The sequence below is a fragment of the Staurois parvus genome, unplaced genomic scaffold (genome assembly GCF_062004578.1).
Source record: "Staurois parvus isolate SC_StPar_1 unplaced genomic scaffold, SC_StPar_1.0 ptg000342l, whole genome shotgun sequence".
Lineage (NCBI taxonomy): Eukaryota > Metazoa > Chordata > Amphibia > Anura > Ranidae > Staurois > Staurois parvus.
The window spans coordinates 1,302,227-1,321,325 of NW_028318138.1; the positions used below are offsets into that span (position 1 = coordinate 1,302,227).

The 19,099-nt window shown below is 49.5% G+C and overlaps 1 protein-coding gene and 2 non-coding genes across 3 annotated transcripts in view; 2 read left to right on the forward strand and 1 right to left on the reverse strand.

Annotated features, from left to right (window-relative positions):
- FANCI (FA complementation group I) overlaps nt 1-12,506 on the reverse strand; it is a 77,236-nt gene extending 64,730 nt beyond the window's left edge. The window contains exons 1-4 of the mRNA XM_089684294.1: nt 12,353-12,506; nt 12,153-12,239; nt 6,560-6,632; nt 3,944-4,074 (exon numbers count right to left, since the gene is read on the reverse strand). Of these exons, the coding sequence (XP_089540420.1) occupies nt 3,944-4,074; nt 6,560-6,632; nt 12,153-12,236 (288 nt within the window). The 5' untranslated portion in view covers nt 12,237-12,239; nt 12,353-12,506. The remainder of the gene's footprint in view (nt 1-3,943; nt 4,075-6,559; nt 6,633-12,152; nt 12,240-12,352) is intronic.
- Nucleotides 12,507-12,641: 135 nt separating this feature from the next.
- TRNAR-ACG (transfer RNA arginine (anticodon ACG)) lies at nt 12,642-12,714 on the forward strand. Its single transcript has one exon. It is a non-coding gene; the product is annotated as a tRNA-Arg (tRNA).
- Nucleotides 12,715-17,742: 5,028 nt separating this feature from the next.
- TRNAR-ACG (transfer RNA arginine (anticodon ACG)) lies at nt 17,743-17,815 on the forward strand. Its single transcript has one exon. It is a non-coding gene; the product is annotated as a tRNA-Arg (tRNA).
- Nucleotides 17,816-19,099: the final 1,284 nt, after the last annotated feature.

The window sequence follows — 19,099 nt, forward strand, 5'->3', positions numbered from 1 at the left end:
TTTGTTGCCTTGGCCGTGTGTTTTGGGTCATTGTCATGCTGGAACACCCATCCACGACCCATTTTCAATGCCCTGGCTGAGGGAAGAAGGTTCTCATCCAAGATTTGACGGCACATTGCCCCGTCCATTGTCCCTTTGATGCAGTGCAGTTGTCCTGTCCCCTTAGCAGAAAAACACCCCCAAATGTTTCCACCACATTTGACAGTTGGGATGGTGTTCTTGGGGTCATAGGCAGCATTCCTCCTACTCCAAACACGGCGAGTTGAGTTGATGCCAAAGAGATCGATTTTGGTCTCATCTGACCACAACACTTTCAGCCAGTCCTCCTCTGCATCATTCAGATGATCAGTGGCAGACTTCAGACGGGACTGGACATGTGCTTTTTTGAGCAGAGGGACCTTGCGGGCACTGCAGAATTTCAGTCCTTGTCGGCGTAGTGTGTTACCAATTGTTTTCTTGGTGACTGTGGTCCCAGCTGCCTGGAGATCATTGACAAGATCCTCACAAGTAGTTCTGGGATGATTCCTCACTGTTCTCATGATCATTGACACTCCACGAGGTGAGATCTTGCATGGTGCACCAGGCCTAGGGGGACTGACAGTTGTTTTGTGTTTCTTCCATTTGCGAATGATTGCACCAACTGTTGTCACCTCCTCACCAAGCTGCTTGGCGATAGTTTGGTAGCCCAGTCCAGCCTTGTGTAGGTCTACAATCTTGTCCCTGACATCCTTGGACAGCTCTTTGGTCTTTGCCATGGTGGAGAGTTTGGAATCTGATTGTTTGATTGCTCCTGTGGACAGGTGTCTTTTATACAGGTAACAAAATGAGACTGGCAGCACTCCTTTTAACAGACTGCTTCTAATCTCAGCTTGTTACCTGTATGAAAGACACCTGGTAGCCAGAAATCCTGCTGAATGATAGGGGATCAAATACTCTTTTCCCTCACACGCAAATCAGTGCATCATTTGTTAGACATGCATTTCTTTTGAATTTTTTGTTGCTATTCTGTCTCTCAGTGTTACAACCGAACATTCGATTTTTAGACTGATCACGTCTTTGTGAGTGGGCAAACATTCAAAATCAACAGGGGATCAAATACTTATTTCCTTCACTAATAAAATATACAAACATACATATATATACATACATATACACACATAAACTAAAACACCCTCCATTTGAAATTAAATACCATGAAGTGGATTAATCCTCATGCACACGGGACGTTTTTACAGCGGCTGTTTTTGGCTTTCCACGTATTTTTCTACAGCCAGTAACCCCCCCCCCCAGCATGTTACCTTAGGAGTTTAGCTGTAAAAACACTCTAGCACTGAAAAACGCAACAAAATGCAGTAAAACACCGCAGACCGGCGTTTTTGGACTTTTTATAAACGCTAAAAACCACAAACGCAGCAAAATGCTAATGCAAAAACCCTAAAAAACTCAAGTTTTTAACGTGACTTCACACAGCTACCGTTACCAGCATTATCAAACCGCCCCGTGTGCATGGAGCCTTATTATGAGTATAGAGATAAATAAGCAAAAGATGTACCGTATTTTCCGGCGTATAAGACGACCCCCTACTTTTCCTGTTAAAATATAGGGTTTGGGCTATAGTCGCCGTATAAGACTACCCCTCTTCCAATGCACACCAAAAATTAAAAACCATCAGATTTGATTTCAATATGGTATGGTATTCCAATGATGGGGCACGATTCGTTGCTCTGACACCAATGATGGGGCACGCTTCCTCACTCTGACACCAATGATGGGGCACTATTCCTCCCACTGACACCAATGACGGGGCACTATTCCTCCCATTGACACCAATGATGGTGCCCCATCATTGGTGTCAGTGGCAGGAATAGTGCCCCATCATTGGTGTCCGTGGGAGGAATAGTGCCCCATCATTGGTGTCAGAGCAACAAATAGTGCCCCATCATTGGTGTCAGAGCAACAAATCGTGCCCCATCATTGGTGTCAGTGGCAGGAATAGCACCCCATCATTGGTGTCAGAGCAACAAATAGTGCCCCATCATTGGTGTCAGTGGCAGGAATAGCACCCCATCATTGGTGTCAGAGCAACAAATAGTGCCCCATCATTGGTGTCAGTGGCAGGAATAGCACCCCATCATTGGTGTCAGAGCAACAAATAGTGCCCCATCATTGGTGTCAGTGGCAGGAATAGCACCCCATCATTGGTGTCAGAGCAACAAATAGTGCCCCATCATTGGTGTCAGTGGCAGGAATAGCACCCCATCATTGGTGTCAGAGCAACAAATAGTGCCCCATCATTGGTGTCAGTGGCAGGAATAGCACCCCATCATTGGTGTCAGAGCAACAAATAGTGCCCCATCATTGGTGTCAGTGGCAGGAATAGCACCCCATCATTGGTGTCAGAGCAACAAATAGTGCCCCATCATTGGTGTCAGTGGCAGGAATAGCACCCCATCATTGGTGTCAGAGCAACAAATAGTGCCCCATCATTGGTGTCAGTGGCAGGAATAGCACCCCATCATTGGTGTCAGAGCAACAAATAGTGCCCCATCATTGGTGTCAGTGGCAGGAATAGCACCCCATCATTGGTGTCAGAGCAACAAATAGTGCCCCATCATTGGTGTCAGTGGCAGGAATAGCACCCCATCATTGGTGTCAGAGCAACAAATAGTGCCCCATCATTGGTGTCAGAGCAACAAATCGTGCCCCATCATTGGTGTCAGTGGCAGGAATAGCACCCCATCATTGGTGTCCGTGGGAGGAATAGCGCCCCATCATTGGTGTCAGTGGGAGGAATAGCGCCCCATCATTGGTGTCAGTGGGAGGAATCGTGCCCCATCATTGGTGTCAGTGGGAGGAATAGCACCCCGTCATTGGTATCAGTGGGAAGAATCGTGCCCCATCATTGGTGTCAGTGGGAAGAATAGCGCCCCATCATTGGTGTCAGTGGGAAGAATAGCACCCCATCATTGGTGTCAGTGGAAGGAATAGCACCCCATCATTGGTGTCAGTGGGAGGAATAACGCCCCATCATTGGTGTCAGTGGGAGGAATAGCGCCCCATCATTGGTGTCAGTGGAAGGAATAGCGCCCCATCATTGGTGTCAGTGGAAGGAATAGCGCCCCATCATTGGTGTCAGTGGGAGGAATAGTGCCCCATCATTGGTGTCAGTGGGGGGAGGAATAGTGCCCCATAGTTGGTGTCAGTGGGAGGAATAGTGCCCCATCATTGGTGTCAGTGGGAGGAATAATGCCCCATCATTAGTATCAGTGACACCAATGATGGGGCACTATTCCTCCCACTGACACCGATGACACTTGCTGACTCCTGTTCTAGTATGGTACTGCTGCAGCCAGCATATGTGGTTGCAGCAGCACCTCTGCACTGCACACTTACACTCACTCGATTTTCGCGGGTCCACTCGGCTCCGCCTCCTCGCCCGTGATTGGCCGCCTGTGTGCCTTTCCTGAGCTACAGTTCTGGCGGCCAATCACCGGTGAGGAGGCGGAGCCGAGCGGCAGGAGCGAGGGAGTGGCCGGAGTGACTGAAGGAGCAGCGCTTCCTGGATGGATCGTCGTGGGAGCCAGGTAAGAGACTGCAGCCCTCTGCCCACCCCTGTACCGTCGGTAGGGGGGGACGGCGGCAGCACCGCGCCGCCCCCCTAAAAAGTGCCCCCTGATGTGTACCGGCGTATAAGACGACCCCCGACTTTTGAGAAGATTTTCAAGGGTCAAAAAGTCGTCTTATACGCCGGAAAATACGGTAACTAACCAAAAAAAAATTACATGAAAAACACAAAAAAAAATGCAAAAGGACACAGAATTAGCCTTTTGATTATTGTAATTAGACAGCGATGTTAAATTTGAACAAATAGCTAGGTCTCAGATCTACATCAGGCTACATCTGTAATATCAGTAAAAAAAAAAGAAAATCCATTTTTTTTCACCTCTAACATTAGGAGCCCCACAATCTCGGAAGCCACTTCTCTCTGTAGATCTCCAGATTCAACAAGTTCTATGCAGTGCTTATAGACTGCTAATCTCCGGCGAACAGCAACATCCTCTGTACATGGAGACCCTGACAGGACATACAAAACAATTACTGCTTGCAGGAAATAATTAACTTAATAATGCTAGCTGCTGCATTCTACATCTGAACCCTACCTACAAGGGTGAACAAAAAATCTTCCATTGAGGTAACATTCATTCTGAATGGCACCTGAATACATACCGTATTTTTCTCTCCATAAGACGCACCTAGGTTTTAAAGGCAGAAAACAGGAAAAAAAATATTCTAAACCAATGGACTGCAGACACGGTACAGGGGACAACCAGAGACTGCGGACACGGTACAGGGGATGACCAGAGACTGCGGACACGGTACAGGGGATGACCAGAGACTGCGGACACGGTACAGGGGATGACCAGAGACTGCGGACACGGTACAGGGGATGACCAGAGACTGCGGACACGGTACAGGGAATGACCAGAGACTGCGGACACGGTACAGGGGATGACCAGAGACTGCGGACACGGTACAGGGGATGACCAGAGACTGCGGACACGGTACAGGGGATGACCAGAGACTGCGGACACGGTACAGGGGATGACCAGAGACTGCGGACACGGTACAGGGGATGACCAGAGACTGCGGACACGGTACAGGGGATGACCAGAGACTGCGGACACGGTACAGGGGATGACCAGAGACTGCGGACACGGTACAGGGGATGACCAGAGACTGCGGACACGGTACAGGGGATGACCAGAGACTGCGGACACGGTACAGGGGATGACCAGAGACTGCGGACACGGTACAGGGGATGACCAGAGACTGCGGACACGGTACAGGGGATGACCAGAGACTGCGGACACGGTACAGGAGATGACCAGAGACTGCGGACACGGTACAGGGGATGACCAGAGACTGCGGACACAGTACAGGGGATGAGGGTGAACAAAAAATCTTCCATTGAGGTAACATTCATTCTGAATGGCACCTTAATACATACCGTATTTTTCGCTCCATAAGACGCACCTAGGTTTTAGAGGCAGAAAACAGGAAAAAAAAATATTCTAAACCAATGGACTGCAGACACGGTACAGGAGATGACCAGAGACTGCGGACACAGTACAGGAGATGACCAGAGACTGCGGACACAGTACAGGAGATGACCAGAGACTGCGGACACAGTACAGGAGATGACCAGAGACTGCGGACACAGTACAGGAGATGACCAGAGACTGCGGACACAGTACAGGAGATGACCAGAGACTGCGGACACAGTACAGGAGATGACCAGAGACTGCGGACACAGTACAGGAGATGACCAGAGACTGCGGACACAGTACAGGAGATGACCAGAGACTGCGGACACAGTACAGGAGATGACCAGAGACTGCGGACACAGTACAGGAGATGACCAGAGACTGCGGACACAGTACAGGAGATGACCAGAGACTGCGGACACGGTACAGGAGATGACCAGAGACTGCGGGCACGGTACAGGAGATGACCAGAGACTGCGGACACGGTACAGGGGATGACCAGAGACTGCGGACACAGTACAGGCGATGACCAGAGACTGCGGACACAGTACAGGGGATGACCAGAGACTGCGGACACAGTACAGGAGATGACCAGAGACTGCGGACACAGTACAGGAGATGACCAGAGACTGCGGACACAGTACAGGAGATGACCAGAGACTGCGGACACAGTACAGGAGATGACCAGAGACTGCGGACACAGTACAGGAGATGACCAGAGACTGCGGACACGGTACAGGAGATGACCAGAGACTGCGGGCACGGTACAGGAGATGACCAGAGACTGCGGACACGGTACAGGGGATGACCAGAGACTGCGGACACAGTACAGGCGATGACCAGAGACTGCGGACACAGTACAGGGGATGACCAGAGACTGCGGACACAGTACAGGAGATGACCAGAGACTGCGGACATAGTACAGGAGATGACCAGAGACTGCGGACACAGTACAGGAGATGACCAGAGACTGCGGACAGTACAGGAGATGACCAGAGACTGCAGACATAGTACAAGAGATGACCAGAGACTGTGGACAGTACAGGAGATGACTGCTGACCTTTGGGGAGGGGGGGAGCGGGTACCTGAATTTGAGAGGTACCCGCTCTTACTTCTGCGGAGTTGTTCTTTGGTTAGTGTCCGCTCTGCAGTGAGACCTTACCTGTTCCTCTATCCAGCGCCGCGCTGTCTTCCCGGCTTCTGTAGTCTGGGTGCTTGGCTTGACAGCCGGGTGCCCAGTGCGCATGAGCGAGAAGCGCTGCGCTTTGTGATTGATTCGGCGGCTTCTGGGACCTGTCATGTGTCCCAGGTGCCGCCTTACCATTCACAAAGCGCACCGCTTCTTGCGCATGCATGTTTCGATTACACCTTGAAAATATACCCCATGTATGTCAATACAACATTGTGTGAACGAGCAGTGTTGGGTTTTGTTTTTTATTTTTTTAACTTATTATTATTATACAGTATTTATATAGCGCCAAAGGGTATGCTCAGCGCTGTACGTATGTACTTACCTTTGAAAATACTGCGCAGTAGTGCTCCAGACTCTTTCCCCTTAATTGCGTGCTTTGTTATAATGGATACAAGCTAAGAAAATAAATAGAATTAAAAATATAAATAAAATGTTCTCTAACCTTCAAGGATAAGTTCACGTTTCTAAAAAAAAAAAAAATAATAATAATAAATGCACATTTTTCTGCAGGTAAGAAAATAAAACGTGCGTTTATGTTATTATTAGGCGTCTGTAAAGCATTGCACCTAAGATCAGCATATTGCGGGTGCAATGCAGGGTTCCTGCAGACTGTCAGTGTATCTGTCAGCACATACCTCATACGGGAAGGCAGTTACACAACAGGAAGACTCACTGGACTACGGCCTCTTTCACACAGGAATTCCTGTTTGCTTTTCATCTGTCTGTTACAGATGAAAAACGGACACCCATGTATTTCTAACACAGATGATCATCCATATACATCCACTAATGTCCGCATCCGTTAACATCTGTTTTTTGAATGAAAGAAAACCCTATTTTTCTTCCATTAAAAAAATGGATTGGATGAAAAACGGACAAAAACGGATAAAAACTGACGAAAACTGATGGAGAAGTGACCAGTTTTTTCTTGGAAAAAAAGTGACTGAACTGATGAAAAAAACCGTAACGCCCGTGTGAAAGGGGCCTACTAGAGCACTGAACAGCTCTCTACTAGTTCGTTGACTAACATCTGCAAAGTCTGTTGGTAGTTGTAGTTCTCCCATTCACAGAACTCTGAGATGAATGACACAGCCATGTGGGTGGAGCCCTGCACAGAAGCGCTGTTTTTAACCTCATTCCCTCCACAGGATCCCCCCTCCCCCTTCCTGACCAGACCATGTTTTGCGCTACAGCACTGAGTTAATTTAACTGACAATTGCGCGGTCATGCAACGCTGCACCCAAATGTAATTTACATCATTTTTTTCCCACGAATAGAGCTTTCTTTCAGTGGTATTTGATTGCATGTGCATTTTTTATTTTTTGCGCTATAAAAAAAAAAAAAGGACTGGCAATTTTGAGAAAAAAATATTTTTTACTATTTGCTAATAAACATGTCCAGTAAAAGAATTTTAAAAATCAAGTTTCGTCATAAATTTTAGACCAAAATGTATTCTGTGACATGTCTTTGCTAAAATAAATCCTAATATATGCAAATTAATTGGTTTACGTGACAGTTATAGCGTTTACAAATGGCGGTATAGATACTGAGATTCTGGAGTTTTGTTTTTTTATTACTAGTAATGGCAACTTTCTATTGTTTTTACAAATGTTTTCTTTTTTGGCTGGGGGGGGCGCAAGTAGCTGGTCTTGCGTAGGGTGCAAAGTAATCTAGCATCGGCCCTGCTTGTATGGGTGTACGCCTGCGTGAAGGAGGACTCCGCTCGCAGTCCTGTTTGTATGGGTGTACGCCTGCGTGAAGGAGGACTCCGCTCACAGTCCGGCTTGTATGAGTGTACACCAGTGTGAAGGAGGACTCCGCTCACAATCCCGCTTGTATGGGTGTACACCAGTGTGAAGGAGGACTCCGCTCACAGTCCGGCTTGTATGAGTGTACACCAGTGTGAAGGAGGACTCCGCTCACAATCCCGCTTGTATGGGTGTACACCAGTGTGAAGGAGGACTCCGCTCACAGTCCGGCTTGTATGAGTGTACACCAGTGTGAAGGAGGACTCCGCTCACAATCCCGCTTGTATGGGTGTACACCAGTGTGAAGGAGGACTCCGCTCAGTCCCGCTTGTATGGGTGTACACCAGTGTGAAGGAGGACTCCGCTCACAGTCCGGCTTGTATGGGTGTAAGCCTGTGTGAAGGAGGACTCCGCTCGCAGTCCCACTTGTATGGGTGTACGCCAATGTGAAGGAGGACTCCGCTCGCAGTCCCGCTTGTATGGGTGTACGCCTGTGTGAAGGAGGACTCCGCTCGCAGTCCCGCTTGTATGGGTGTACGCCTGTGTGAAGGAGGACTCCGCTCACAGTCCCGCTTGTATGGGTGTACGCCTGTGTGAAGGAGGACTCCGCTCACAGTCCCGCTGGCATGGGTGTACGCCAGTGTGAAGGAGGACTCCGCTCACAGTCCGGCTTGTATGGGTGTAAGCCAATGTGAAGGAGGACTCCGCTCGCAGTCCCGCTTGTATGGGTGTACGCCTGTGTGAAGGAGGACTCCGCTCACAGTCCCGCTTGTATGGGTGTACGCCTGTGTGAAGGAGGACTCCGCTCACAGTCCCGCTGGCATGGGTGTACGCCAGTGTGAAGGAGGACTCCGCTCACAGTCCCGCTGGCATGGGTGTACGCCAGTGTGAAGGAGGACTCCGCTCACAGTCCCGCTTGTATGGGTGTACGCCAGTGTGAAGGAGGACTCCGCTCACAATCCCGCTTGTATGGGTGTACACCAGTGCGAAGGAGGACTCCGCTCGCAGTCCTGTTTGTATGGGTGTACACCAGTGTGAAGGAGGACTCCGCTCACAGTCCGGCTTGTATGAGTGTACACCAGTGTGAAGGAGGACTCCGCTCACAATCCCGCTTGTATGGGTGTACACCAGTGTGAAGGAGGACTCCGCTCACAGTCCGGCTTGTATGAGTGTACACCAGTGTGAAGGAGGACTCCGCTCACAATCCCGCTTGTATGGGTGTACACCAGTGTGAAGGAGGACTCCGCTCAGTCCCGCTTGTATGGGTGTAAGCCTGTGTGAAGGAGGACTCCGCTCGCAGTCCCGCTTGTATGGGTGTACGCCAATGTGAAGGAGGACTCCGCTCGCAGTCCCGCTTGTATGGGTGTACGCCTGTGTGAAGGAGGACTCCGCTCGCAGTCCCGCTTGTATGGGTGTACGCCTGTGTGAAGGAGGACTCCGCTCACAGTCCCGCTTGTATGGGTGTACGCCTGTGTGAAGGAGGACTCCGCTCACAGTCCCGCTGGCATGGGTGTACGCCAGTGTGAAGGAGGACTCCGCTCACAGTCCGGCTTGTATGGGTGTAAGCCAGTGTGAAGGAGGACTCCGCTCGCAGTCCCGCTTGTATGGGTGTACGCCTGTGTGAAGGAGGACTCCGCTCGCAGTCCCGCTTGTATGGGTGTACGCCTGTGTGAAGGAGGACTCCGCTCGCAGTCCCGCTTGTATGGGTGTACGCCTGTGTGAAGGAGGACTCCGCTCACAGTCCCGCTGGCATGGGTGTACGCCAGTGTGAAGGAGGACTCCGCTCACAGTCCCGCTGGCATGGGTGTACGCCAGTGTGAAGGAGGACTCCGCTCACAGTCCCGCTTGTATGGGTGTACGCCAGTGTGAAGGAGGACTCCGCTCACAATCCCGCTTGTATGGGTGTACACCAGTGCGAAGGAGGACTCCGCTCGCAGTCTGGCTTGTATGGGTGTACGCCAGTGTGAAGGAGGACTCCGCTCACAGTCCGGCTTGTATGAGTGTACACCAGTGTGAAGGAGGACTCCGCTCACAGTCCGGCTTGTATGAGTGTACACCAGTGTGAAGGAGGACTCCGCTCACAATCCCGCTTGTATGGGTGTACACCAGTGCGAAGGAGGACTCCGCTCGCAGTCCTGTTTGTATGGGTGTACACCAGTGTGAAGGAGGACTCCGCTCGCAGTCTGGCTTGTATGGGTGTACGCCAGTGTGAAGGAGGACTCCGCTCACAGTCCGGCTTGTATGAGTGTACACCAGTGTGAAGGAGGACTCCGCTCACAGTCCGGCTTGTATGGGTGTACACCAGTGTGAAGGAGGACTCCGCTCACAGTCCCGCTTGTATGGGTGTACACCAGTGTGATGGAGGACTCCGCTCACAATCCCGCTTGTATGGGTGTACACCAGTGTGAAGGAGGACTCCGCTCACAGTCCGACTTGTATGGGTGTACACCACTGTGATGGAGGACTCCGCTCACAATCCCGCTTGTATGGGTGTACACCAGTGTGATGGAGCACTCCGCTCACAGTCCGGCTTGTATGGGTGTACACCAGTGTGATGGAGGACTCCGCTCACAGTCCCGCTTGTATGGGTGTACGCCTGTGTGAAGGAGGACTCCGCTCACAGTCCCGCTTGTATGGGTGTACGCCTGCGTGGAGGACTCCGCTCACAGTCCCGCTTGTATGGGTGTACGCCTATGTGAAGGAGGACTCCGCTCACAGTCCCGCTTGTATGGGTGTACGCCCGTGTGAAGGAGAACTCCGCTCACAGTCCCGCTTGTATGGGTGTACACCAGTGTGAAGGAGGACTCCGCTCACAGTCCGGCTTGTATGGGTGTACACCAGTGTGAAGGAGGACTCCGCTCACAGTCCCGCTTGTATGGGTGTACACCAGTGTGAAGGAGGACTCCGCTCACAGTCCCGCTTGTATGGGTGTACACCAGTGTGAAGGAGGACTCCGCTCACAGTCCGGCTTGTATGGGTGTACACCAGTGTGATGGAGGACTCCGCTCACAGTCCCGCTTGTATGGGTGTACGCCAGTGTGATGGAGGACTCCGCTCACAGTCCCGCTTGTATGGGTGTACGCCTGTGTGAAGGAGGACTCCGCTCACAGTCCCGCTTGTATGGGTGTACGCCTGCGTGGAGGACTCCGCTCACAGTCCCGCTTGTATGGGTGTACGCCTGTGTGAAGGAGGACTCCGCTCACAGTCCCGCTTGTATGGGTGTACGCCCGTGTGAAGGAGGACTCCGCTCACAGTCCCGCTTGTATGGGTGTACGCCCATGTGAAGGAGGACTCCGCTTACAGTCCCGCTTGTATGGGTGTACGCCCGTGTGAAGGAGGACTCCGCTCACAGTCCCGCTTGTATGGGTGTACGCCCGTGTGAAGGAGGACTCCGCTCACAGTCCCGCTTGTATGGGTGTACGCCCGTGTGAAGGAGGACTCCGCTCACAGTCCCGCTTGTATGGGTGTACGCCCGTGTGAAGGAGGACTCCGCTCACAGTCCCGCTTGTATGGGTGTACGCCCGTGTGAAGGAGGACTCCGCTCACAGTCCCGCTTGTATGGGTGTACGCCCGTGTGAAGGAGGACTCCGCTCACAGTCCCGCTTGTATGGGTGTACGCCCGTGTGAAGGAGGACTCCGCTCACAGTCCCGCTTGTATGGGTGTACGCCCGTGTGAAGGAGGACTCCGCTCACAGTCCCGCTTGTATGGGTGTACGCCCGTGTGAAGGAGGACTCCGCTCACAGTCCCGCTTGTATGGGTGTACGCCCGTGTGAAGGAGGACTCCGCTCACAGTCCCGCTTGTATGGGTGTACGCCCGTGTGAAGGAGGACTCCGCTCACAGTCCCGCTTGTATGGGTGTACGCCTGCGTGGAGGACTCCGCTCACAGTCCCGCTTGTATGGGTGTACGCCTGCGTGGAGGACTCCGCTCACAGTCCCGCTTGTATGGGTGTACGCCTGTGTGGAGGACTCCGCTCACAGTCCCGCTTGTATGGGTGTACGCCTGTGTGAAGGAGGACTCCGCTCGCAGTCCTGCTTATTTTAGCCCCTCATTGATTTTGATAGGCTGTGGGTGAACAGCGCCCCCACCTGGGTGGGTAATGCATTACACCCTGTGTGACCGGGGACCTCCCCCCAGTAGGTCAGGCAGGCCAGGAGCTTGGTGTACCTCAGCATCTTTGACGGTCTGCAGATACTTGTGAAGTCCCTCCGTTTTCTTGTCAGCCGCCAGGGACAGGATCTTCTGCTCCATTCTCTGAAATACACATCATGTCATGACATCACCACCCAGGATATACCTGCACACTGTATGAGGGCTCACTGTGACTGTGCCGGTACTACACTCCCGGCTCCATACACCGCACTCACCCCGCTCAGGTGACTGGACCCTGGTCCCCCAACACCGAATCTCCCGCGCCTGACGTCACTTCCGGCATCATCCTGTCAGGGGGAGGTTGTGTGTGAGGCTGGCTGCCCTGCCATGTGTAGTGCGGAGACTCCGCCCCCTCTGTACTGACTGCATGTGCTGGGAGAATGTCTCCAGGGAAGGCGATACTGTACGAGGTACAGAATATCCGTGATAGTGGCTGCAATGACAGCTTCCGCCAGAGGCAGCGCCAGGATATCAGTGATGGGCCAACGCTGCTGAGTATGAGAAGGGCCAGTGGCGCAATGGATAACGCGTCTGACTACGGATCAGAAGATTCTAGGTTCGACTCCTGGCTGGCTCGTCCCAAACCTTTTCATTCCGCGATCTGCACCATTCTATTATAATTCCCTCCATTCACACAAACTCTATTTCTATACAAAACACAGCGCAGGGCCTTCCATGATCTATTCTACTTCAGTCGTCATTTATCACTTATAATCATTTGGTTATAATATGTCACTTATAATACAGCACTTATACTTCTAATAGATCACTTTTAACATTTCAATTATAATACTTTGGTCATAATATAATAATTCGGTTATAACACTTCAGTTCAGGGGCGGACTGACAACTCACGGGGCCCCAGGCAATAGGGGATCATGGGGCCCCTGTGTCTTTGCCCAAACTCAAATAAGCCTATGAAAAATATACCAGGGACATCTCATGGGGCCCCTACTGACCCCGGGCCCTCGGGCAGTGCCCGCGTTTCCAAATGGTCAGTCCGCCCCTGCTTCAGTTATAATACTTTGCTTAGAATACTTCAGTTATAATACATAGATTATAATGTTTTAGTTGTAATACTGCAGTGCAGGGGCGGACTGACAACTCATGGGGCCCCCGGGCAATAGGGGATCATGGGGCCCCTGTGTCCTTGCCCAAACTCAAAAAAGCCTATGAAAAAGGTACCAGGGGCATCTTATGGGGCCCCCTACTGGCCCCAGGCCCTCGGGCAGTGCCCAAGTTTCCAAATGGTCAGTCCACCCCTGCTGCAGTGATAATATATTGATTTCAACATTTCAATTATAATACATGAGTTATAATACTTCAATTAAAGTATATTATTTCAGTTATATTATTTCAACGTGAATACTTTTAATTTTTTAATACTTTTTTTTAATACGGTTTTAATACTTTGGTTATATTTCAGCTACAACACTTCAGTTAAAATGCTTATAGTACTTTAGTTATAATATTTCAGATATAATACTTCATTTATAATACTTTGGTTATAATACTTCAATTAAAGTATATTATTTCAGTTATAATATTTCAATGTGAATACTTTGGTTATCATACTCTACTTAAAATACTTCAGTTATAATAGTTATGTTATAATATAATACTTTAGTTGTAATACTTCAGTTATAATCCTCCTCCTCAAAAAACTACACTCCCTCGGCCTCAGAGATTCTGCTCTCTCCTGGCTCTCATCCTACCTGTCACAACGCTCCTTCAGCGTTACCTATAATGCTACCACCTCCCCCTCTCTCCCCCTCTCTGTTGGGGTCCCTCAAGGCTCTGTCCTCGGGCCCCTTCTCTTCTCCATCTACACCTCCTCCCTTGGCCAACTCATACACTCTCACGGCTTCAACTACCACCTCTATGCCGACGACACACAAATCTATCTCTCAACCCCCCACCTCACCCCCTTGGTCTCAGCCCGAATCACACACCTACTGAGCGACATATCAGACTGGATGTCGCTGCACTTCCTTAAACTGAACGTCTCCAAAACCGAGTTTCTTGTCTTCCCCCCCCCCAGCCCGGACCCCACCCCCCATTGACTTCTCCATCACATCCAACAACGCCACCATCAAACCCGCCCTGCAGGCCAGAGTACTTGGTGTCATTCTGGACTCCAACCTATCCTTCCAGCCCCAAGTCCAATCTTTACCAAACTCGTGCAGACTCCACCTCCGCAACATCGCCAAAATCCGCACGTTCCTCACCCCAGAAACCACTAAACAGCTCATCCACTCCCTCATCATATCACGACTCGACTACTGCAACTCCCTCCTCACTGGCCTGCCTCACTGCTGGCTATCCCCGCTTCAGTCGATCCTGTATACAGCTGCCAGACTCATTCACCTTTCCAACCGCTCCATCTCCGCCACCCCCCTCTGCCAATCCCTCCACTGGCTTCCGATTGCGCAACGGATCAAATTCAAAATCCTAACACTGACGTACAAAGCTGTCCACCATACTGCCCCGAACTACATCACTGACCTAATATCCAAGTACCACCCAGCACGCACACTCCGCTCCTCACAAGACCTCCTTCTCTCTAGTTCCCTGGTCTCCTCCTCCCATGCCCGCCTCCAGGACTTCTCCAGGGTGTCACCCATCCTCTGGAACTCCCTGCCCCAACCCATCAGATTATCACCTACTCTCCTCTCCTTTAGGCGCACCCTGAAAACCCATCTCTTCAGGGAAGCCTACCCCACCCCCTGCTAACTTGCCGACCTCCTCCACTCTTCCTACCACTCCATCCCCCACAGCTATCTCCTCCTGTACCACCATCCCCTCCCTCCTAGATTGTAAGCTTGAAAGAGCAGGGCCCTCAATCCCCTCATGTTTTGCATTGTATTGTTATTGTTCTGTCACATGTTTTGTCCTCCTTTGTAATGTACAGCGCTGAGCGAACTATTGGCGCTTTATAAATACTGTATAATAATAATAATACTTTGGTTACAGTATAATATTTTAGGAATATTATTTCAATTTTAATGCTTCTGTTATAATATTTTAAATACAATACTTTGCTTCTAATACTTAATTTATAATACTTTGGTTATAATACTTCAGTTACAGTATAATATTTGTTATAATATTTCAATACGTCGGTTATAATACTTTGGTTATATTTATTCAGATATAATACTTCAGTTATAATACTTTGGTTACAGTATAATATTTCAGATATAATATTCTATTACTATTGTTATAATGCTTTGGTTATAATATTTCAGATATAATACTTTGGTTCTCATACTTCAGTGATAATATTATTATTATACAGTATTTATATAGCGCTAAAATTTTGCTCAGTGCTGTACATTATAGTTGGGGACAGAACATGAGACAATACAGTAACAATACAATACATGAGGGGTTCGAGGGCCCTGCTCTTTCGAGCTTACAATATAGGAGGGAGGGGATAGTGGTACAGGAGGAAATGGCTGTGGGGGATGGAGTGGTGGGAGGAGTGGAGGAGATCAGCTGTTAGGTGAGGGTGGGGTAGGCTTCCCTGAAGAGATGGGTTTTCAGGGCGCACCTAAAGGTGAGGAGAGTAGGTGACAGTCTGATGGGTTGGGGTAGTGAGTTCCAGAGAATGGGGGAAGTCCTGTAGAAGTCCTGCAGTCGGGCATGGGAGGGGGAGACCAGGGAGCTAGAAAGTAGGAGGTCTTGTGAGGAGCGAAGATTACGGGTTGGGTGGTATTTGGGTATCAGGTCGGTGAGGTAGTTTGGGGCAGCGTTATGAATGGCTTTGTATGTCTGTGTTAGTAGTTTGAATTTAATGCGTTGGGAGTGGGAGTGTATTAGTTTGCCAAGGGAGGAGGTGTAGATGGAGAAGAGAAGGGGCCCGAGGACAGAGCCTTGGGGGACCCCAACAGAGAGGGGGAGGTGGTAGCGTTATAGGTAACACTGAAGGAGCGTTGGGATAGATAGGAGGAGAGCCAGAAGAGAGCAGAGTCTCTGATGCAGAGGGAGTGTAGTTTATTAAGGAGGAGGGGGTGGTCGACTGTGTTGAAGGCCGCGGAGAGGTCGAGGAGTAGGAGGACTGCGTAATGGCCGTTAGCTTTGGCGGTTAGCAGGTCGTTAGCGATTTTGAGTAGGGCGGTTTTGGTGGAGTGTAGGGGATGGAAGCCGGACTGTAGGGGATGGAGGAGGTGGTTGTCAGTGAGGTGGGCGCATAGGCGATTGTAGACTAAGCGCTTAAGGAGCTTGGAAGTAAATGGCAGCAGGGAGATGGGTCTAAGGTCTAATAAAATACTTCAGTGATAAGCCCGCCTTGTGTTCTCAATTTCCTGAACATGGAGCTGTCCTTGGAATTCCCAGAAACACGCAAATAACGCACCAAGCCGCTCGACGCGCCCGTGGGTCATTATTCCTCCCCCCCCTTCCCAAGACGGGGCCAGCAGACGTGTTTTGTCATCAGACAAGAATAGAAATGGACATTTCAGTGGCCAGACCTGAATCTAGTTTCCAAAAATGCGCCAAAAAGCACCTCCCACTTGCAGTGCCATTATTTCTTGCTAGCAGACAACAAAATGCAAAACCCACACCAATGCTCGGTACTTTGGCACGCATCGGGAAGCCAATTCAGGTGTCACATGCTAAGCACGCAAAAAAAAAGTGTGAAATGTTCATGGAATGGCCAAAAAACATATGTCCAGCTGGCACCCCAAACATGGCAAGCAAATGCATGTGCAACAAAAAAAAAAGCAAAAAACTGGGCAAAATGCACGGTTAGGCCTGGTTCACACCTATGCGCATTGCATTGCATCTTCAGAATTGCAGAAACGCACTACAGTAGATGAATTCCTATAGGTCACGTTCACATCTGTGCGTTTTCACCTAGTACGCTTTTTTGGGAAGGGTGAGGGACTTTTTTGCCTGCAGCAGATCACATTTTTGGTTCAACAAACTTCAACTGAAATGCATCAAAATGCATTTTTTGGTGCGTTTCCTGCATGACAACAGACACTTCCCCCTAGCAACTTCAACACATCCCAAAAACGCGAAACACAAAACACATTAAAAACGCATCAAAAATGAGAGTGAAAAAAAACACAAAATGCACCAGAAAAACTCATCAAAAATGAGTGTGGAAAAAAAAAAACACAAAATGCACCAGAAAACGCATTAACCGCAACCTGCATAAGGCCAAAAAGCTCCAAGTGAAGCCCATTGGAATCAAAGGACTGCTGTAGGTGCATCACGTGAAAAAAAAGAAAACGCGCAAAAAAGTTCAATCCAGCGTGCCGAAAAAAGCTGCGTTAAGCTACTTTGCTGCGGTTTGCACGCACAGGGCAGCCCATTAAAATCAATTGGCTGCTTTAGGCGCGCTGCGTGAAAAGTGCACCACAAAAGCGCAAACAACGCGTGTGAATGGGGCCTAAATGAAAATGGTATTTACATCCCTTACATTGCCAGTGAATGGAGCTGTTCTGTCTCATAGGATCTCTCCATGTCACTCAGGGATGTGCATAGAACAGAAATAGATGATTAGTTACATTGTATCAATGTATCCAACAAAAGAATCCAGCCAATCAGTGACAGATTAGATGTAAGAGAACAGAGCAGGCAGCCTGCCATCAGTATGGGGCCAGTGGCGCAATGGATAACGCGTCTGACTACGGATCAGAAGATTCTAGGTTCGACTCCTGGCTGGCTCGCATGCATTTTTAATTGTTTTAATTACTATTTTAGTGTTTCAATCAGTTCTATAAATCGTATTATCTGCCATGAATGTCTCGGAGATCACTCTCGATTCCTTGGTAACATTTTATCTATGTTAGCTTTTTTTTGCCTTACTTTAGTTTTTTCATTATCATCACTATGAGAACTAAACCTCCCATTCTGTCACATGGCTTAACCCTTTGCCTACTGGATATTTTTTGTTGCACTGCACACATAATAAAATCTTTGGGGTTTTTTTTAGAAATTACAGCCAGTGCATTAAAAATTGCAATTTAAAATCGTGCGATTTAGGTGCAATTTCAGGTGCGATCTCTGAACACTTTATTGCTACCTGTGAAGTTTTTCAATGATTGCTTGCAATTTGAAGTGCGATTTCCATTATATTCTATGTATGTGAAATCGCAACAAACCTGCAGAAAATGTAACGCAAGAACTACTTTAGGACTCGTGCTGCAGCAAATCGCACGTTAAGACGCTGACATTCCCATTCATTAGATGCGATTTCAGATGTGATTTCAATTCGCAAATAGCACCGGGGTGACTGGGCACTAAAACTGCAGAAAAAAATAATGCAAGAAATGCTTTAGAACTCACGCTACAGAAAATCGCACGTTAAGACGCTGACATTCACATTCATTAGATGTGATTTCAATTCCCAAATCGCCCCTGAAATTGCACTGTTATGACCGGACACTAACACCCCGGTCACACCAAACCGACTTTGAAATCATGAGACTTAGAGTGAAGTCGCATGATTTCAAAGTTGGATGACATGCCGATTTCAGGTGCGATTTGTAAGACATCTAACACAAACGTCTATGCAAATCGCACCAAAAGCAGTGCATGTACTACTTTAGAAATCGGTGCAGCTCCGATGCCGCTTAATGGGAGATCTTTCCCATCTCATTGGCACACAGAGCAATAATAGCAATGCACACGGGGTGATGAGGGTGTGCCCAGGAACATCTGGAACATGGGGTGATGAGGGTGTGCCCAGGAACATCTGGAACACGGGGTGATGAGGGTGTGCCCAGGAACATCTGGAACACGGGGTGATGAGGGTGTGCCCAGGAACATCTGGAACACAGGGTGATGAGGGTGTGCCCAGCCACATCTGGCATACGGGGGTGATGAGGGTGTGCCCAGCCACATCTGGCATACGGGGGTGATGAGGGTGTGCCCAGCCACATCTGGCACAGGCGGTGCTGAGGGTGTGCCCAGCCACATCTGGCACAGGCGGTGCTGAGGGTGTGCCCAGC